The sequence below is a fragment of the Gallus gallus genome, chromosome 6 (genome assembly GCF_016699485.2).
Source record: "Gallus gallus isolate bGalGal1 chromosome 6, bGalGal1.mat.broiler.GRCg7b, whole genome shotgun sequence".
In the NCBI taxonomy this organism is placed as follows: Eukaryota; Metazoa; Chordata; class Aves; order Galliformes; family Phasianidae; genus Gallus; species Gallus gallus.
The window spans coordinates 11,201,811-11,224,013 of NC_052537.1; the positions used below are offsets into that span (position 1 = coordinate 11,201,811).

Below are 22,203 nucleotides of genomic sequence, written 5' to 3' on the forward strand. Positions count from 1 at the left end.
ATAAATAAATGTGAAATGTGATTATACACAAGACTCTGAAGTGCAACATGTAGACACCTACAGCTCAGGCAAAGTGATGGCCAAAATATCATCATCTGTAAAACATGTTCTCTACGTATCCCTAATTCCTAAAGGAAACACTTTCAGCAGTCCATTTCTCACAGGTAGATTCATGCAACGCTGTACTCCCATTGCTCCTTTAAGGATGTTATTCAGTAACTTCAACATTCCTTAATTCCTCTTTTGTTGAAAGCACAGCTTTTTTTTTTTTCCCCCTCTTAAGTTCTTAAAGAACTCTTACATTTTTTTCTGTTATTTCTCTTTCCACCCTTCATTCAAGGAACTGAGCAAACAGCTTTGTCTCAAGATATGACAATAAAAAATGACAGTGGCAAAAGAAATTCTGATTCATTACTAGTAGTTCAATAGGCAAGTAGGGCTTCTTACTGTTTTACAATCAAAAGCACAAGAAACTAGTGGATATGAAGCCAAGAAAAGGCCATCCAAAAACATTGATGCAAGAGATAAGACTAGTGCCATGGAATTTCTTTCAGCCCTATAATAAATCATAGTAAATGGACTTAAGGATACATACATACATGACCAAATAATAAATTAATAAAGGAAGTCAGTATCTAGTATTTTCTCACTGTTGTAAAGATACTGCTCAAGTCTTCTGATTTGACCAATAAATGCATTTCCACTTTAAAATAAATCCATTTTCCAGCTCTCATTTTCCTGCATCTTCAAATTCTTTTCCCTGATCACAACAAATGCAATTCTGGTTTGTTTGCACCTACTTTCTAATTCTCTGTATCCTTCACCAGCATACTCTTCTCTATTCCAAATATTCAACCTGCCTCTACCTCCAAGCCTCTACTTCCAAGACCTTGCAATATTTACCTACACCTTCTGTATCTCATTTAACATACCATCTCTGTCAGACACCAACACAAGCCTACATCAAGCACTGGTTATTTTTCTGAAAAGCCTGGCTGACACAAAGCTCAGTGATGGCTATAAATATCAACTCATTTTTCCCTTACACCCCCCAAGTTTTCCTGCTGTTGCTATTTTACTTTGCAGTTTTATATTCTTTACTAGACAAGCTATCATCTGCTTTGTATTCATCAAATACAAAGCAAAAGTAGGCCTCCCCTTTTGAGGACCTTCAAGACACCACTGCAGAAGAATTGCATTCACGTAGATGAAGCAAGTATATTAACCTACTCCACTCTTTCAAAACTGAAGTCAAAGAACTGTTTGACAAAAATCTTATCCAAGTGATTGTTTCTGTGCATGGCCATTTACTCCTACTCACGCTCTTCTATTTACAGATCCAAGAAATAATTATTTCACTTTCTATCACTACACAGTGATAAGTAGAAAATGATATTTGTTATCTGTTCCCTGTAGCTCCCTACTCTGTTTCCTGACTTAGTTTTCCAGGACACTTTCAGCTTTCTTTAAGTCTTGATTATTCTGACTGAACGCAGCTCACACAGTCACTCATGTTATTTGAGATGCTGCCCTACCAAGAGTTATCACCTCCCTAACTTTTTTGATACAGCAAACCTTAACAGATAGCATTCTGAGTCACCCTGTAACTAATCCATCGAAACGTTAAACAGTGTCAGTCCTAAGAATGATACCCTACAAGAAACACATCTATTTAACATGTCTTCCATAACCAGTACCTGACATAAGTTGAGTCATTCATTATCACCATCTATGATCATACTTGTATGAAAACCAAGTGTCCATGTTTAGAGAATCTACAGGCTTCCATAAAAAGACAAAACCGAACGTAAGGTGGAGGGGGAAGATAAAATTTAAGCAAAAGAAACCTTACCATTCCAAAAACCTGCTGCTGGACCCAGTTGACATAGTCATTTCTGATATCTATCAAATCTTGTATTTCATGAATATAAAATCTGTCGTACTGGATGACTTGTCCTCTTTCATTTACCTAAAGAAATTAAGTTTATCACTTTGTATCATCTTTTAAAAAAGGATTCTCTTTTCTCTACTTTTCAAGCATTTGTTATGCCAGCCACTAATACCCAGCCACTAAAAAGTTCTAGAAAAACAACAATGCTTACAAGCAAACAAAAACAGTGGCAAAGATAAGGAAACGTGGATTATTCACAATTCCATCCAAGATGCAAAGAAAAATAACTAAGTGTACAGTACTGCACAACACAGTGCTGCCACTCTGACACATCATGAGATCACACAGAAATAGCATTTGCTTATGTACAAGTTTTAGAGCAAAGATCCAAGAACTTTGCTCTTAGTTACACTGTGAATACTACTTCAGTTAACTGGGATGTGAGGAACAATTTCTATTTAAAAATACTAAGCTTAGAAAAGTAAGAGACAGAAAGGACCCTTATACTAAGTGTAATTCTAATCCCAGGTCTTCCCAGAAAATGCATTAAATTTGCTTTCCAAATGACAGATAAGCACCTTTAACTATCAAAACAGAAAGACAGGATTTCATCTTTATAAATGGATAATTTACATTTATTTTCTTAAACAACCACCAAAGAAAGCCAATTCACCCAAATAAGCACAAAAAAAAAAAAGGAAATAACAATAAAAAAAACAGACAGTAAATCTGAGAAATATCCTAGATACGTTTTTTTTCTTATTTTCTTCCTCTTACTTTAGTCCACACCTGATAAATATTAAGAATTTGTCGATATACCTACCTTGCTGCCCAACTGTTCATAAATCTATTTCTACATTGTTACTACATATTAGTCAAAGTTGGGTTACAAAAAAAACAGGAATTTGAAAGAGGAGATCAGGAGGGGGAACTTCAGCAGCAGTTACAACAGCTTCTCAGGCTTGTGATGTTTAGTCAGGTTACTCTGAATCATTTGGGCTATTTTTGTTCAAAGCTCAAAAATTCATTAATTTTCATGTATTAAGTTAAGATATTAACACCCTGAGTAAACACATCAGAGAAGAAATGCCTGTCCTGGTAAAACTGTACAAACCTACCTCAAAATGCCACCTGCACTTACCTTCCAATTTTGACCTTATTCACTATCATTTCTGAAGTAAGAGACAATTCTTTCCAACATGCCCTCACAGATGCAATTGCTTGGGTCAGTCACAAGAAAATAGATAATTCCACCACCATGTCAGATCAGAATCCAGAATTCTAATGGTTTTTTAGGTCCAAAACAAACTACAGATTTTTCTGTAGATATCAAGTCTAAGTATTTAAAACTGTTTAGTTATTTAACTTCTTTCAACAGCTACACAGTACACAGATGTTGACAAAAAACAAACAGATAAAGTAGTCGGTTTAAATTGACGTAAACCATACCCTGTGCAGTATTTCTAGAACTCTGAAAGCTGTGTGTAGAAAGTTCGTAAATATTCTTCTTTCGGATGGAGGAATGCCAATCTTATACAGCTTCAAGAGGTGGACCACAACATCCTTGTAGAGTTCCACTATTTTGAGGAACAATGGAGGTTCAAGTACAGACCACCAATTTTCTGTCAACAAACAACAAACATACAAATACAGTACTTGCCACTACAATATTACATTATTTTTTAAATCAGAAGAACATTTCTTACTTGAAGATGTACTTGTCAGTTACCAAAAACTGTAAGAAGAGGTGAGCAGAGATAGAACAACATGATATTGATGCTTTATTACAAATTCAGCTCTGTACAGAGCAAGATTTAGAGAATCAACAGTCTTCCAACTTTAAAATGGTCCTGGTGTGCTACTCCATGGTGTTACCTTCTCTGCCCACCCTGTTCTGGGATTTAAAACAACACAAGGGCTATTAGCAGCTGAGTACACATAAGCGCTACTAAAAAGGGGAAGCTCTGAATAACAAAAAGAGACATACAACAAACATTTGAGTGCAGAACTTAAGATAGGTGTTTTCTTTAATACTATGCAACATTAACCCTTAACTTTCTAATTGAAAAATTCAACAGAACTGTAAATAACCAGCATGCTGTTGAGACCATGTCTTCACTGATGAAATTTCTACACATTTTCATTCTTATATCCTTTTAAAAGTTAAAAAAAAAAAAAATCAATTTCTTACCAAGAACTTTCAAAGGAGCTTTTTCTAGTTTCAGAATTGCTGTTCCAAATGGAATAGCTAATGTTGTGAAATTGTTTGCATCACTCATCAGCGGGCACTCTGGTAGAGTGAGATACAGCCTTAAAGCTTCAACATCTGGCAAGGAACTGCTCAATTTTGGAATAAGGTTCTTTTCCAAACTAGCTGCCACCTACAAAGCGTAATTAAATTCAGTTTACTTTAATACATTTGTACATTTCAACAAAATCTCATCTAGATAAAAAGTCAACTAGAAAATAATAATCAAGAGTTTAAGTTAAGCTACATTATAATATTTAATCAATAGTCTTGGCTCTGGGTTTTGAAATACAGACATACAATAAGCGGGTGTTACCTTCTGGCACAACGCAATACAGTTTTTATGTATCTGTAGTTGAAATATTGAGTCAAGAATGCAACTAAGTGTGTCCAAGCAAGCATAACAATAGTATTTCTAGATAGGTATGAAGATGTTTCCAAACAAAGAAAATATGCAGCACAAACCTGTTGTGATATATGAGCGTGGTCAGGCTGTATAAGTTTGTGAAACAGTAGTCTAGCAGCATTCATATCAACCCCTGAGAATCTAACGCTGGTTTTGTAATGATCATCATTGCTAGGAGAAAAAAAAAAAAATACAGAAAAAGACTGAATCCTGTATTCTCAGCACTCTACAAGTTTTCCACCTTGGTTTTTTAGCCTTGTTTACTGTGGAACTTAAGTGTTATTAAGCACAGTATCAGACTTCCATCATGCAAACTTTGAAGCAACAAAAAAAAAATTCTAACTGCCAGGCAATCAAGTAAAAAACATTAAGATCTAGAACAGGCTGTACAGTATATTCCTCATGAATCATATACAACTCACAACTGCTAAGTAATGAGTTTTGCTGGTTAACAGGACAGCAGCCAGGTGGCATGCACTCCCAAGAACTGCTAAGAGACATTCTGCATTTGGGCCAGCTGATAAACTACACGTAAGAAAGAAGCTAGAAAGTTAAAGCAAAAGCATCTGAGTAATATTAAGATAAAAAGATTGAGTGAAGGTGTTATTGTTGAAACAACAGACACTAGGAAGTTGGTCACAAACTCTTCTGTTCACAGGAATACTTGTTTAAAAGCTGAGCACTTACCTCAAAGCCAAAAAGCTCCCATTCAGGCACCCAGCTGAGGAGAACGTTCCATCAATTTCACTGAAAGTTTTCAGATAAAAGAAGTTACATTTCTTTTCTTTTCTACAAATTAGTATTTTCTATTAAAAACTGTATTTAATCTCTAATGAGTTGCATTGTACAAAAGATCCAATTCTGAGTTTAATCTGATGTTTTCAGTCATATAAAAATCTCCATTCAAGACTGAATGCTTAAATAATGCTAAAAACCAAATCAGGAATCTTCCAGTTCATTTTTCTTTGTACACTCCTCTTGAAAAGTAATGGGAATAATCTTTGAGTTATGCTCAAATTCCTTTACACACACTGTCATTTTTCAATGCACATCTAAATATTTAAATCTTGTATTAAGCTCAGGTGACTAAGTTGTGTCAGCTGAGACACAGACTAAAGGAGCTAAGTTACTTTACGACAACGAAAGCACAGCAAATATTCTGCACGTAATAAAAGTCAGTAACTAAAAATACCTTAACTATTTATGTTCAGACCCACATTCATGCCCAAATCAAATAAAATTATGAAAGACAGCTTTTTTCCTCAACAAAGCTTACTTAGCTATCTCTACAGGAAGCCTTCCAGATGGGAAAGTCAGCAATCTTTGAATAAATGTTTCATTCACAGTCCAAATCTGCTTCAAAAGGTCAGGATACCTGAAGTCATCTGGTGGCACCATGTTCTAAAGTTTAAAGAACACAAAGAATCAGGCACAGAAAGCTGACTTCCAGGAAATCAGTCCTGTGGTTAAACTCTCTTTTTCTTCATTGATTGACCATTTGCCTACCCAAAGTATTACTGCGAAATAAGCTAACAGATAAAATTACTGTATTCTGGTAGTTCTGTATTTGCTATAAAAACAGAGTAAGCTATCATAAACTAAAACCATTCATATTAACATGTTAATTCACACCACAGGATATCTCATGGCAAACTTAAAAGACGAACACAAAAAAGGCTTTAGGCAAGAATGGCAGACATCTGGTCACTGTTATCCATTTAGTTCACTGCCAGGCCACTGGCATACAGAAGAGGATCCACTCAAACTTTGGGTAGCTGCCCTCCCACCCCACATCCATCAGACTCCTCCGAGAATGATCCCTGTTTCTTTGTTTAAAATTAATGCATCAACACAGAACTTGCATTCTGATGTGCTGCTCATATTCAGTAAACTACAGTGAGATTTCTAATAGAAAGGGAAACTATTCTTCTAATAGAAAAAGGGAAAGTAGGAGAATTGGTCCTAAAAGAGGTGGCAAACAGCACCAGAACGAAAATAAAACTAATAAAAGACATTTATCTTGAGGACGCAGACCGACAAACAGCTGACTCAGTATAACGATGACAAGCTGTTGCCAAAAATCGGTATCCTGATCCCATCCTCCACGACCTTGCTGCTTTCCTTGGGTCCAGCAGAAATATCATTTAGCCACACACTGGAACAACTCAGGGAACTGATCTGTTCAAAAATTAACTTGAAAAAAAAAAAAAAAAAAATCAAGCAGGCCTGGCTGAGACCCCTTAGCTGGTAAGGGCACACAGGTCCCAGGAGTACAGTCCTCATATAACTTTGAAAGAATTCGATGCAAACTGACAAACTAAAGTATTAAAAGGGATGCTTTTGCAGCACCAAAGTCCATCTATTGCTAATGCTTTTTGTACAGAACAAACCACAATAACTGCATTCATGGAGTTCACCTCAATTAGTCAGTCAGAATCTACTTCAGCAATTATGAAACTTGCGCAGTAGAATCTTTTTTATGAGAAGAATTTTAATAGAGAAGTTTTGAGCCTTTGCTGCCAGTGATTTTTCTGATCTACACCTGGTAAACAAACTTCTATCACATACAGTAACAGTTACCAAAACTCAATCAGAATTGGAAAACAGGACAAAAACTGTTAATTCTTCACAATCAGAACAGGCTGGAGGAATAGAAGGTCACTGTAAGCCTCACCTGAACTCAGTTTTGCTTGACAAACAAACAGGTTTTCCCCTAAAACCTTACTGCTTCCCTTCACTGCCTAATTAGTTGTTCTTGTGGTGTTTTTTTTCCCACTTTGCATTTTCAGCTCATGTTGCTTCATTAATCCCCACGGTCTAAAATCTCCTAGGCTACTATTCAGAAATATCACCTATACAAATCCAGACATCTCTCTTCCCAAGTCATTGTCTAATAGTGTTTCCTTTCCATCATACTCCCACCTTGCCATTCCCCCACTCAAACACACACAACAGAATTTATACAGGTCAATTCTTGTTCTCTTAAAGAAAGTTACTGTTTTAAGACTAGCACAAAATTATCAGTACAAACAGCCACCATTTATCATTTTTAGCTCCATTTGTTTTCTCATCGCTGTGGAACGCTACACTGACCACAGAGCAGAACACAGCATAGCTGCAGTCAGGACTGAGGGTGGGTGAGGGGGAAAAGCTCAAGTATTCACTCACCTTTTACTTTTTGAAAGTAAAAGGGGATTTTGAGCACTGAAACAGGTTGCCCCGTAGAAGTTGTGCAGTCTCCTCCTTGGAGATATTCAAAAACCACCAACACGTGGCCCCAGGCAACCTGCTCAGACAGGCCCTGCTTGAGCAGGGGGGTTGGATCAGATGGACCCAAAGGTCCCTTTCAGACTTAACTATTCTCTGACTCTATTAAAAGGGAAGAAAGGCACACATTCGCCGCTCAGCAAAAAGCTTGTGCAAAATGCTTCACTGATAGCACTCAAACTCTAAGTCCTCACTGCTAAACTGATGCAATGTCTTGTGCTTCCATACTCTAAAACATTACAACGCAGCTCTGCATCTTCAATTTCAAAATCTCTTGAAGTGCATCAGAAAAAAATGAAGCTGAGTTTTAAACAAATATACTTTGGAATGAAAATATAATTTGTTACCTGTGGATAAAAGTAGTGTGCAAAACTTTGGTCCCCACCAGAGAAAATTCTTTTTACACAATAATACTGCTCACTGTCTGCAATAACAATAAAACAGAGGCAACTGAAAAAGTGAATTTGAGAAATACTCAAGATGCAGCAATGAATACATTCAGTTGGGAAACAGTTCATTTGTTACATAAGCTTGGTGTCAGTAGTTCTTCACAATGCAACTGTTAAAGCCATCTTCCATAGAGGTAAGCAGTAAGAGCTCTAAGCTAATGCTCTAGGGCTAACAAGGCACCGAAACCAACAGCACATCTAACCAATTTTTGCAAGTACTTCTCACAGCAGAAATGGACTTTAAGAGAATAGAGCACAGTGAAAACAAACTGTTAGGAAGAAAACAATTACAGTCCGATCTCAAGATCTGCAATACACATACTAAGGAACAAAAATGCAAAAAGTAAATATGCCAGGTGTTGCTTACCTGCAGGTATCAGGCATTGAGTACTGTAAGGAAGCCAGTTTCCTTTAACTGTGAAGGGACTTTTCCTATTACTGGTTGTTCCTGTACCTAACTGCCCATTACCTCCAAGTCCAAAAGAGTAAATTCTTCCAGACGAAGGAACAAATGCAGTAGTGTGCTGCCTAAGGGAAACAAAATTCAGTAACAAAACCCTCAGCATCACAACATGCTTTGCACAGGCCAACCTAAGAATTTTGTTAAACGGTATCTGAAAGGTCCTGTAAACACTCCACATCTCTATTGGCAATGCACCATCACTGACAACATTGCCAAAACATTTTCCTGGAAATGTTCAAGGAATGGAGATGCCAGGTTTTGCATTGAACACCGCACGCAGTTTGATCCTTTGAGCGTCTCTCTGGACGTTCAAAAATGTTCAGTTTCTACCAGATTGGCTGCATTCCACTTTGTCCCTATGTACACCCAAGGTCAGGCTGGATGGGGCGCTGAGCTCCTGGTGGAGCTGTAGGTGTCCCTGTTCACTGCAGGGTAGTTGAGCCAGACAGCCTTTAAGGGTCTCTTCCAACTCAAACGATCCAATGATTCTACAATTCCTCATCCCAACACTAGTTTCCCCCCCTCTTATCATCCACTTAGGAACAATCAGTATTGAGTTCACTAAATGAAAAAGGTCTAACTTGTTATGAAGAAATGATTGGAAAATACATATTTTTTTTAAAATCCAAACAACAAAATATGCTTATCTAGGCAAAATTTGTTAGAATTAAGTGTTTTGGACATTTTCATCTGTGTTGACAGTTTTTCCCATTTCTTGGGTGCTATTATACCATGAATACCACAAAAAGCATTATAAACTGAAGCGTAGTTTAGTTTTACAATCATTCACATAACGAGCTACGCTCCCAAATCTTATGCTTATCTTCACCAAAGACCACGTGCCTCCCCAAACACCCTCTTTCTTTAACAGGGAATAATTAGATGACAGAAATAAACAAGCACACAATTATTAACATTTTCAGTTCAGTTAATGAGAGCTCTAAAATACTAAAACTTTCATACGAGTTCTAGTGAATGCTTTTAAAACCTCACTAAAGTATCTATCTTTCACTAGAGACCATCTCCCACAAGAAAGGTTAAAGAAAAAAACACTTCATATTAGAATTTATACAAACAAGTGTTTATAAGATTGACAGTGCTAGTACAAAATAGACCTTACCTGCCACAAGTTATCTGTGTGACAAGACTTCCCATCAGTTCAAAAACTTTCCTTGGGTTTATCTCATGGCTGGTAGAGTTATGACCCAACTGACCATAGCCTCCAGCTCCAAATGTAAAAACCCCACCTTCCTAAACAAATAAATTATGCAGATTAAAATAATAATATGTCTTGGAACAAGAAAATTGTAAGAAAAAGGGGTTTAATAAATCACCTTGTCTGATAATTTTGGAATTGTGGGGAAAGGACTAAAAATAGATTTGCACAAGAGGTTCCTGAGACACAGAAAGATCACAAGGTTATTACTATCATGAAAATGCAGCATTGCTATCACAGCTATTACCTTATTTGTGTTAAATCTCAGCCTTGTAATTTCACAATAATATGCAGTAGTTCTGCCATTAACTTGTGTCACTGACAGGCACTAATCCTCATCCTTTCCTCCTTTCCAGATTTCATAATGAACTATAATGGTATATAAACTCATACTATCAGAAAGTATAGTTTGGTTTTTAATCACTAAATGGAATTTTAACAACTATTATTAAATAGGAAGCTGCCCTCCTCAGAAAGATGATGCAGAGTATGACTGAGATAGCGAATTTCATTATTTGAAAGGACAAAACAGAAATTTTCAATGCTGTTGTAAGGCAAGTCAATTCTTAGAAGTGTTTTTGATTAATTTATCAAGAAATTAACCAAAAACTTAAATGAAAGAATATTAAATCAGAAACATTTTCTTAAGTTATACAACTTACCTTACAACAACTTTAAAACTTTCCATTTTGACATGCTTTGAAATTGTAAAGCTGTTTCTTACTCTGCAACAGATTGGACCTCTGCTGGAAATCATCATTAAAATGGCAGCGTCCGCTAAGAAAAACCAACAGGTTCATTAACTGAATCAGAATAACAAATAGTGACAGGTTTTTCTGTATTTCAGAAGGGCTTGAGAAAAGGTCACACACATACACAGTACCATCTACAGAAGTCAAGACCCCTGGTTCTACAAGGCCTGTCATGCAAAGGAAAATGGATTCATATAGGTAACAAATGTGTAGAATTTACAGTAAATTCAATATTTTGAGTCTATCAGCTTTAAAGCAAGCCTGAAGTAAACTTCTGTACATAAAAAAAGGGGGAAAAACTAATGCAAGTTATAAATTGCTGTTTTCTTTACATTCTGTATTTCCATAACTGTGTACGATACATTAATATCAACTTTAGAAATGCAAAGTTGCCGTATCTTTCCCAGTCACAAGAAGAGAATATTTTATAATAAAATTCTTTGTGAATTTCTTTCCTTTCACTGCAGAAACATCAGCTTATGTAAAGTATATAAGGTATGGCCACTCTTAGGCAGACCATATTCTTCCAAACTTTTCATTTGTTGCAGTGCAAAAATCGAAACATAAACACCAAGAAGTACACATTCTCCAAAAGTAAATACTGATCTTTTCCTTCAAAAAATGAACATGTTAAATAGTTAATTCAAAAATTCCAACAACCCTTACAACATTCTGAATACAGACTCGGAAAATAAATGCTTTATCGCTTGTCCAAATCTTCATCAGTCAGAATTCTCTACTGATGCAAGTCCAAAATATTCCATTTATAAATTGGTCCATTTTATCTAAATGCTGAAATTGAATTCAAGTATCAGAACACAGACAGGAAGGTATAGGAGTCAAGCACTTAGAAACAGATGTGTGTGTACTACTTTACCCACCACAAAACAAGGCTACTTATCACTTGATGCTTGAACTGCACTATCCATCACTAAGATGAGACAAAGCTCGTGTTACATTTCATGTCTCTCCTTAAAGTTCCCAAACCTCAAACAAACATGAGACTCCAAGTTATGCATACATCCAAGTTAGCAGCTTGACACATCCAAGCTCTCTGTTTTGATTCCTACATCTCCGCAAGAACAGAATACAAGCTTTTTTTTTTTTTTTTTGACCCCCACCCTCCAAACCTTGAAATCAATGGCCAATATTCCATAGATCCTCACACTATAATATTTTCTAGAGGATTATGCACGTTTCCAATTTCTTAAGTACCTAAGTAGCAAAATGCAATTCAATAAGAAAACTCTTTAGAAAACCACATACTGCCAACCCCCTGGGAATGGAGTTTGAACTCAATATTAACCTGATCTGACCGGTGATAAAAGCAATAGTGCTAGAGGTGTTACATTCCAAAAACAGCTAATCTCTTTAGCATACACTAATGTAAATACCTGCACAATGTTAATAACGCAACACACACTGCCTTAGCAAAGGTGCTCTATTTTGTATGCTCACCTTTACCACATCTGACGAGACTTTAAAGCTACAGAAAGATTTTGTGCATTTTTTCTCCAATTATTTAACCACTCTTCCCAGTGCTTCCTCAGTTTCGTCCAATTAACACTGCAGAAGCTTTATTTATTATTTTCTAGTCAGGTAGCATTTTCTCTTTAAAATATTGAAAATGAAAGCATAAACATATTTTTAAATATTGTACCTTTGTAAGGGCAGCAGTATGATCTTCTCCACAACATATATGAACAACCTTCTGAGTTCTCAGTGACTTCAGCAGGGTAGGAACATACCTGTCTGAGAGGTTTAATACAGCAATGGATTGCTTATTTTGAAAACAAAAATCAGAAAACAAATAATTTCACCTATTCATTCTTACTCTGTTCCAAACAAACAAGCGTTTTAAGTTTGTTAACAAAACACAATTGCTGTGGCTGAGCCTACATCTTTGAGGTGGTACAGAAGTACTATACTGAGCTATAACAGAAAAGAGACAACATGTTTTGAGTAGTTTAATGTGTTTCACTACTTTAAAGCATTCCATAATGTATCCATCAGTCATAGTTCAATACTATTAAATGACCGATAGCATGGAGGCATCTCACTTCCTTCTAGGGTGGCAACACAATAACTTAGTCACTGCACTGCACAAAGTAATGCTTCTAAAGGTTACTACTAGAGTCTATGAAGTTGTCAGGTACACAAAGATGTCTGGAAAAAGACCCTATCTAAATATAAGCAAAAACAGATTTTACTGAGGAGTAAAAAATAAAGTGGTCATCAATGTTGCAGAGTGTGTAGAAGCAACTGAATTTTCCCACAAGAAATTTGATTTCACCAGAAAATTACTAAAAGTCTGTGTAAATTTCTTATGACACAGGTATGGCCTCATTTAAAGCATGAATTCAAATATGCTTCTTAATTACAATGTATTTTTCTGATTTTAGAGGGTGTTGGGAATGAGGGACCAGTGAAAGAACATCAAATCACAAAACTAGCTATAGACTCTATAGCTAACTGTATGCTGAGGGAACCTGACAGCATACACTCCTGTGCCCTGACAGCGTACATATAACGTAACAGAACTGAGAGAGAAACTGATTTTTGTCTAATTTAACTGCTTTTTGAAGTTGTTAATGAGTATCACCACCCTAACAGAGGAAATTTTGGGAACAGTTAGCTGAAAAATCACAAACTGTTCATCACACGTGGCCTGAGAAAGAACAATGTCCACATAACAGTACTAAACAATGAAGACATCTAATAGCTAGTGCACACAAAGCCACTCCGAAAGCCTAAGTCACACAGAAAAATCTACTCACAGGGAGAGAACACAAGCCAAGCAGACTAGAATTTCAACATGATGCTGTCAGAATTTTCACTACAAAACAGCCATTCTTGGAGCAAGAAAATTAAAAAAAAGCAAAAACTCTGTCTTCCTTATGTAATCTTGCACAACATTGGCACCATCAGAAGGTACTCATCAAAGGTTTGTTTTGTCCACTTCTATTTTAGGAATACTGGTATCTTCACATTCACAAACCAGGACTGTAAGCACGCTGCTTTACTGTAGTAATGACTACTTACCATTATCATCATTAAGACCCAGCTGTCCAAATTTGTTGCGTCCCCATCCAAAGATGGCTCCAGAAAGAGTTAATACAAAACTGTGAGCTCCTCCTGCTGCAATCTGTGCAAAAGGGATTCCCAGCAGAGATTTAATCACATGTGGGGAGTTCTGTTTTTTATACTCGTAACCTAAGCCCAGCTGGCCATATTTATTTTGTCCCCAGGAAAACACTTCACTTCCTGTTCAAATAAAGAAATAGAATCAATATAATTTAATTATATAAGATCTATTTACTTTAAGAACAACTAAATGCTAAGTCAGACAGTTACTCTCAAATATTTTTCAGTTTGAAAATGCACACAAACCACTGAGCACTTCTGAAGCAAAGTTTCTCTTGTTCAACCCAAATATTTAAATAACATTTCCAACCCTCAGCGTTATCCTCAACATTCCAGTTTCAGCAGTGACAGATAAATGGTGCTCGGTTATCATGAAGCAAGATGCTCCTCCACGGAGAGTTCCATCACCACACACACTTTTACGCAGAGAACTCACCAAAGCTGCATGCTACACATGCAAAGGTTTCCAATTTCCAATCACAAGCCTCATTTAAGCTTTTATATGGTAACGGACTTATTTTTCCACATACAAAGATTTTAAAGTATTGCATTAAACGTATAATTGACGAAGAATAAAGTCATTTGGAGCCTTATAAAGTTAAAAATGCATAATTTTGTTTTCAAGACACGCAAATCAGAGAGCTATTTATGCACACGTTATCTCCAAAAGAAAACACTTCAATGAACAACCGATGTTCATTACCATTAGGATGAACACCTAATGACAAAGATCTGGTACACCTTAGCTAACAGGCTAATTTTCAAACAATAACATTGCCTATGCCCCTTCTATCTCCATTTTTTTCCAACAAAGTGTTTATCAAGATACCAAACATTCAGGTCTATGTCTTGAAATGCAGGCCACTTATGCTGGATTTATTTTAAATCTATATGTATAATTTTAAATATATTATAAAGACATATGCACAAATATATACATTTTTAAAATATACTTTGTATGTATAAAACTCAGACAAAGGGTTAATTTTATATCTCAGAATAAATATCCTCAAAATAAAGGAATGTCACTCGATTATACAGAGCAAAGCTGCCAGAACGGCACAGAAATCAATACTCGCCCATGAAAAAGTACACAGAGAATCAAAGCACGCAGCCAGTATAAATTAATGTCAATTTAAGATCAGCACACAATTACTACCCCTCCTCTCCACAGTTTTTGCAGTTGATATTTTAACCACACAAAACAGAAACACTGTCAAACACTACCATCTTTTAGCCATCTGTCCTCTTCCCCCCTCCCCTTAACACTATGTATTTCCACAGTGAAAATTAACTGTGTCCAGCAGCCACTTGTTTCAGAGTTTTTGGACACAACTCTCATTGTCACAATAAAAACAAACAAGAAGTAAATTTAAATTCACGTTTGTCTTTATTGACAGTTATATTTAATAGCCATGTGGTGCTGTGACACAAGTGAGGCCAACTAAGTATATCCTGGAAAAGTTTTGAGAAAACGTTTAACCATTCAAAATGTGGGCTATTGTAGAAAATTAACTATTAACTGCACAGTCACCAACAACACTGGCACTTTGCAATAGAAAAGCAGATGAGGAATTAAGTGCCTGTGAGCCTCAATAGCTGGAATTTACAGGCTAAAACAAAAGACCAGTGACCAAGCAGAATGCTAGCGGGCTGAAAATGAAATGGGATAAGAAAAAGGAAAGGAAATAATGATTAATTAAAAAACAAAATGAAGTGAAAGCGAGATGATAAATAAGAAAGCACACACAAAAAAAGAAATAATAACCAACACTACCTCAGTTTACACATTTGTTTTTTAAATTTAAGTCTAAATGAAACAGAACACCGAAAACCTCAGAACTACCAGGTAAGAAATGACATAAAACTCCAGAAGAATCTTGCTTACCTTTTGAGAGTGCAAGTGAGTGGTAATAACCACAAGCAACTTGCACAATTTGTATCTCTGATAAGCTTTTAATATTTCTATTGGGGTAAGAAAACAGAGAAGGAATTAAGCTACTAGACTGCGGTACGTAATAACAAGTCACATTAAAAGACAAAATAATCAAGTGCATCCTTTTCACTGCAATAATAGACATGAAACTAACTTAAATACGCTAAAAGCTATTTAATAACATCTTAAGTCAAAGCCTCTTCTTTGCCAACATCTCCAGTGATTGGTACTGTCTTATTTTCAAGTTAATCAACTCAGTAAAAAAACAAATGAAAGATTAGGGAGGCGTATGTACTTTAGAGATGCTAGGAAGGAGATGTCAGAGCTGAATGGAGGCAATGAATAAAAGAAGCAAAAAGAGACTCTCCCTTCTTAGTTTTCAAAATAAAAGAAGTTTTACAATGCATTACTCTTCTTTAAATCAATATTAGCTGTAAAGGCTGAATTACACTCTACAGTTTGAATACTTCTTTTTAAATCTCCAACACTAACTTCAACTTTGCTTACAGAGCCAGTAGGCATCACACTATCACCAAGAAGCAGCAAATACGTGCATTAAGCTACAGTAAATCTACTATGCTTTCATTCTGATGAGAGAAATGGGAACTCCTGAAAGGCCTGCAGACTTGGAAATTTGATACAGAAATAAATAACCTTTAAATTAGTTATTCCTATCTTTCACTCTTTACGCAAGTCATGGCCAAATTATGAATTACTCATGTTCTAAAGAATTGTTACTTGGGTTCTTATCTACGTTGAAAAATAACACACTGCTTTTCCAATGCAACTTCCACACTTAGCAGATGACAATTTATAAACTACCTCAGCAAACCCACTGCACACTTCTCATATAAACTGACTTTTTGAGAAAGGAAATAAACAGTCTGAGACACGCACAGCTAAAATACACTCCATAACGAGTTTTTAATTATAACAGAATAGCCTGACCACTGCGATTTAAGTACACTTTTTCAATGAAAATAACTTTACTATATACTTATTGTTTTTAACCTGGGCACTCTGATGCATTCCTCTGTTCCAGGCAAGCCAAGCTGTCCATCAGTAGCCAGACCCCAGGCATATACCTGACCCTTGTCATTTAACGCTAGAGTGTGGGCTTCTCCACATGATACAGCCACAATATTTTGGGCATCCAGGGCACCAACGTGCTCTAGGAAAACAAGAAAAGAAGTCAGCAATAAAATAAAAGCAATTAACAAGTTAATGCTGTCCACAACAGTTACAGTCATTCTCTCCTAGATGTCCACTGAAATGACACCAAAGTGAGCCTAGAATTCTGCCAAAATATCCTTACCTTAGAATTATAAACATGAGATTCTAGGAGAAGTTTGATTTGCCACCCCAACAAGAGCTCCTGGAATTAACCTGGCACAGTCACATACAAAAGTGCACAACCGCTGCAGATTTTGTTTTTTAATGTCTTCTTCTAACCTTGCTATCTGAGAATGAGTAACAAAATTCACTGTCAAATGACTACACGTGCGGACTTCATGTAAGTGAGAAAACACCTCATCACACCAAGTTAAAGTCACCTATTCATTAATAACAGAAAGGCACTGCAAAACTAGGCAGGGCCAATTAAAGACTGAAGCTACTGCTTTTGCAACTAGCTGCACAACGTCCTCGTTATAAAGCAAAATACTTTAGAAACAGATCCTAAAGCTTTATTTTTCCAGGTGCACAATGCACACCTGTGAAAAGCAAACACTAAAGTACCTGTGATTTTTTTCCAGTACACTGTTCCCTCCTTGAAAATCTTATGCCCAGTTTTCAAACGTGAATTCTACTGATGAAGAACCACAATAAAAACGCCCGTGTATCATCAATGTAATATATAAACAGTCTAGCGCAACCTAATTCAGTTCCAAAATGGTAGTTAATGCTACCTGCAACATGACAGACACTCAGCTTACAAAATAAAATTCAAAAAGGCAGCAAACAATCATTCATACTGCTAACAGCTGGTGTTGTTAAAGAGGTTGCCAGGCCAGTTTAGCTCATTAGGGTCTCTACAGCTCTGCCACCTTCTAGTTCAGGCAACAGCACGCACATTAGGGCAGACCACCCTTACTAGCTGCTAACCTAGCCAGCCTGACTTTGCCTAACATGGTTTAAGAATCATTCATAGAATCTTTGTGACAAGCAGAGCTCTGAGGGAAGGAACGAGGTAAGAGAGAGCTAAATAGCACCACTGGTGACACTGGTGGCAAAGACAAGCAGTCAGCGACAAAAGTATCTCTGTCCAGCAGAAATACACCCGGAAGAGCACACACCCATGTGTAAAGATACCGAGCCTCTCTAGAATGCTCAATTACTTATCCCATTGTATTTTTTAAGGGTTAAAAGACAATTCCAGCATCGTTTTCAAAGTGTAACAAGTATTCAGAACAAGTGTGACAAGCTGAGTTTCTATTCCTATTCACAAAACAGAGTTTATGAGTTTATCAGTCTTAACACTCGTTTACTGTTTCCCATTTGAAGTCCAAATTAGTCCTAAGTACAACTACATGAAAAATCTTTATGTGGCATCAAATTCGACACTCTGAACAAAGAATTACTAAAATACTGCATAACAGAGAGGTACTAACTTTCTTGTTTCCATATGAACCGTTTGTATCAATGATTGTGCCAAGAAACGTGCAGAACTGCTATCACAGCTATTAGAATAAACTCTTACTAAGGCTTTTCAGTTTGCTTACGAGATGCTTATTACAGAAGCACTGTCAGATGCACTGTTCCATCTCTCTCAGTAGCATGCAGATATGACTCACATGCACAGCTCTGAGGGGAGCCCATGTGCACACTCCTCTGCAGTCCCTACAAGATGTTTACCCAGTTCTGCTATAGAACCGCACTACTGAGAACCAGAAACACAGAGTAGCATAGAAAAAAGGAAAAAGCCCCTGTAAGTTTTACATTGCATCCTTTAGCTTCTTCCAAATTCTATTCCTCTAACAACGTATGTGCATGGAAGTTTTTCATCTGTTTTCAGATTTTAAAAAAAGAAGAATTAAATCACACTGCTTTAGCCAGACGCGCTCTATACAGTACACTGCAGTATGAAAAACACACAACACGCTTCTCAACTGTGGTATGCCAGATATTCATTTCCAGCACGTTCCAGTAGCCAAACCCATCCATATGGGACAACGCTAATCCATGTATTGAAGAAGGTCATTTCCCCCTGGGATTACAACCAGTCACTGAGTCTTCCACAGCCTTAGCTAAAGTGATTCCACACTGAAAACAAACAGTTGCTCTGTCTAGCTGAACAGCAGGCAAAAATATGGGGACACAGCCATGCGATCCAAGCAAAGGAGTGTTTTTTTCAGTTAAAGATATGACCAATCTTGGAAGAACTACTTTGCATACAATTCAGCACACACACATGGACTGACAGCCTTGGGCTTGATGTAGCATTACAAAGAGAAAAGACACATTCAAACACAGGTATGCACTGTAATTCATTTCTTCTAAACTTACCGGGTCTTTTCCTGGCTTTTTCATGCCCTAGTTGTCCCAGGTCATTGCATCCACATGTATAAACAGTCCCATCATCCAGGACAAAAACAGTGTGTCTTAGTCCACACCCCACATCTCTGATCCTTTTATTTAAGAAAAAGTCACTTTTTCTGGGTTCTAAAACAATCTCTTCATCAATTCCACCCAATCCAAGTTGTCCAAACGACGCATTTCCCCAGCACAACATTTTTATGTTCTTGATTGCTGATCTTCCAGCTTCCCCTTTCTAGAATTCTCTTTATGTGTAGCTGTTCAAGAAAAGGAAAATGGACAGCTTTTCAGTATTGTCCCTTGAATTTGTTACTGTCTAGATAGCACGTAATCCACAAGTACACACAAGTAATACACAATATTTGTATTAACTGCAGTAAGATCCTTTACTGCTTACTTCAAATTTCAGCTTTCAAATATGCAGGTTCTGCGACTTACCAAAGTTTATTTCAAAAATTTAAATATTATTCTCTATGGAACTTCTGTAATTCCTTACTCTAAACTATTCAAGCTACGGTCACTGACACTTCTAGGCAGTGGAGGTGACCTCAAACATCTTCCAAGGTACTTCTAAGTACAGGCTAGTTTATTAACCCAGGGAGCTGCCTGGTTCCAGAAAGCTCCCTGCATGACTTTGAAAAGATCCCTAAAAACAACACTTGACTCACAGCTTGGAAAAAAAAATGGTCAGCTCTGATCAATCCAGTTACACAACGTAAAGAATAGAACACATCAGTCATTATATTTATACAACTGTGAGTCAAGTGAACTTACAATCCTAAAGAATAAACAGCTCAAACAGAAGTCCCAGTTTTGCACTAAAATTAACACAGGCCACAGCTTCATGGTTACTTCTGCAGTAGCAGGAGGCCACACATACAAACTCATTCATGCCAGCTCTCATGGCTCGCATGAATAGGTTGCAAGTACCTGTTTTTGAGCTGACAGACTTTGCGCCTATCTGGACAAGATACAAAGTTACTCTTCCCTTACATTTTCAGTACTCCAGATGAAGACCTTAGAAGGACTTTTTCCACCATTACTCTTGCTATACTTGAGGACAACAGTTTCCCCATGTTTTCAGAGCAATTTAGGAGTCAGCGCAACACAGTGTAAAATCACTTTAAATGTTCATCATTAGTGGGAAAACGGTACCAACAGCATGACCCGGAATACAACACACAGCCAATGCACTCAATCATACATTCTGTAAACCTGCTCAGAGAAGCCAGACACCATCTAGCACCACAGTGTTACGTAAACCAATGGCACAACTCCTGGCAGCGTAACAGCGTGAGCTATTTTTCTTTGCAAAAGTCAACACAGAGTAAGCAAAATGCCTCTATGATCTCGTGAAAACAAAAACAAGCAAGCAAACAAAACCCAACCAAACAGCTTAAAATACATTGTGCTCCGTTTACCTATCTCAGGAGGTGACGCATGATCAAATATTTCCCTAGCTATATCCTACCACGTTCAGAAGGGGACACCGACTGGGAGAAGTCTTCAGTTAAGATATAGCCATACAACAGCACCTTTCACATGTCCGTAAGAGTGACTGCAGCGTGAGCTTCAACCTGCAACAGAAGCGAGGAAAAGCTGTACGACTGTAGTCCTTCAAGGCTTCCACAGGCAAGATTTACCTTCAGTCGGGAAAAAACAAAACTCCTGCTGTGATTCGAGCAGCTACGTACTTCCACAGACGACTCGTTTGTTTACTGGAAGAGTCAGAACCAAAGCAGCGCTGTACTTTAACCTCACTCCCGGCAGCGCTGCTTCCCCGGCTGCGGGCACCGCTCGTGTTGTCAGCCGCAGGGTTCTACTACGCGTGACGTCAAAGCCCGTCACACCGCTGCCACCGAACAGACAACGAGGGAACGGCACAACTCGTTCTCCGCTGGCAGCGGGCGAGCAGCGGGGCACAGAAGGGTCTGGATGCTTCCCGCACGCTCTGCCGGACGCGGGCACTGACGGCAGCGCGTTCCCGCCCGCCCGGCTGCCCCGCGAGGCGAACGGCCCTAACGGCTCCGCTCCCGAGCACGGCACACCAGTCCGCCCGGCGGCGGCCCTCCGAGAGCGACCACGCCGGGAGGGAAGCGGCGGCGGTCCGGGGCCTCCGCCCGCTGCGGCGGGGCCTCTCCCGGCTCCTCGGGCGCCGCACGGCTGCCCCGCCCCGGCCCGGCCCCGCAGCCGCCTCCCACCCACCAGCCCCGCCGCGCGGCCCCGACCGCTTTCCCCGCGGCCGAAGGGCGGCTCCTCAGAGCGGCAGCCCCGGCTCCCGGCAGCGGCACGTCACAACGCGACGGAACTCACCAACGACCGGACGGGGCTCCGAGCTCCAGCTTCCCGTTCTTCGCGAGGCCGCGCTCCGCGGCTCCCGACCCGCCCGCCTCGGGCTCCCACCGACCACCGCGAGGGTGCGAACGGCCCCGGAGCGGAGCGCTGACAGGGCCCGACCGGCGCTGCTGCGCAGGCGCGAGATCCGCGGGCGGGGCCGCGGCGCGTCCGCTCTACCGCCCCCCTCCTCCCCGGCCGCGCGCTCAGGGGCGGTGGCGCTGCGTGACGTCACCGGGCCGCCGCGCGGAGGGCCGTTTAACGGCCGCGCCCGGCGCTGATGCGGTGCCGCCCGGGGTTCGGCTGCCGCCGCCACCGCCGTCGGGAAGGGAGGGGCGCGTGCGGCTGTGAGGAGTCTGAGCGAGAAGTTGGTGGCGAGGTCCTGTCCGCTTCCCGAGGGCAGGAGATGGATGAGCGATGGAGTGAGGCTGGGGCGGCGTAGGGGCGCGCTGCTCGGCACGCTCCCGTTGGCTCTGTAGAGTGCCGGGCGCGGGCGGTGCTCTCGGCGGGGGTCCCGGCGAGGAGCGGCGTGCGTTGGGTTCAGCCTGCTCGGTTCCTAACAT

General features: G+C 39.0%; 1 protein-coding gene and 1 non-coding gene across 14 annotated transcripts in view; both read right to left on the reverse strand.

Annotated features, from left to right (window-relative positions):
- The window catches only part of HERC4 (HECT and RLD domain containing E3 ubiquitin protein ligase 4), a 31,293-nt gene extending 9,523 nt beyond the window's left edge, over positions 1-21,770 (reverse strand). For 2 of the 13 annotated variants that reach the window (XM_040703186.2, XM_015278712.4), the window contains exons 1-16: positions 21,620-21,770; positions 20,778-20,883; positions 19,277-19,563; positions 16,784-16,943; positions 15,725-15,801; positions 13,735-13,956; positions 12,353-12,444; positions 9,845-9,975; positions 8,629-8,789; positions 8,160-8,236; positions 5,822-5,946; positions 5,233-5,292; positions 4,605-4,716; positions 4,083-4,272; positions 3,341-3,513; positions 1,853-1,969 (exon numbers count right to left, since the gene is read on the reverse strand). In XM_040703186.2, coding sequence (XP_040559120.1) covers positions 1,853-1,969; positions 3,341-3,513; positions 4,083-4,272; positions 4,605-4,716; positions 5,233-5,292; positions 5,822-5,946; positions 8,160-8,236; positions 8,629-8,789; positions 9,845-9,975; positions 12,353-12,444; positions 13,735-13,956; positions 15,725-15,801; positions 16,784-16,943; positions 19,277-19,502 — 1,923 coding nt within the window. In that variant the 5' untranslated portion in view covers positions 19,503-19,563; positions 20,778-20,883; positions 21,620-21,770. Of the gene's footprint in view, positions 1-1,852; positions 1,970-3,340; positions 3,514-4,082; positions 4,273-4,604; positions 4,717-5,232; positions 5,293-5,821; positions 5,947-8,159; positions 8,237-8,628; positions 8,790-9,844; positions 9,976-12,352; positions 12,445-13,734; positions 13,957-15,724; positions 15,802-16,783; positions 16,944-19,276; positions 19,564-20,727; positions 21,114-21,619 lie in introns of those variants that run through there. The other 11 variants (XM_015278714.4, XM_015278711.4, XM_040703187.2 and 8 more) reach the window with 8 other exon arrangements.
- MIR1772 (microRNA 1772) lies at positions 21,156-21,224 on the reverse strand. The gene has a single exon (NR_035273.1). It is a non-coding gene; the product is annotated as a microRNA 1772 (primary transcript).
- Positions 21,771-22,203: the final 433 nt, after the last annotated feature.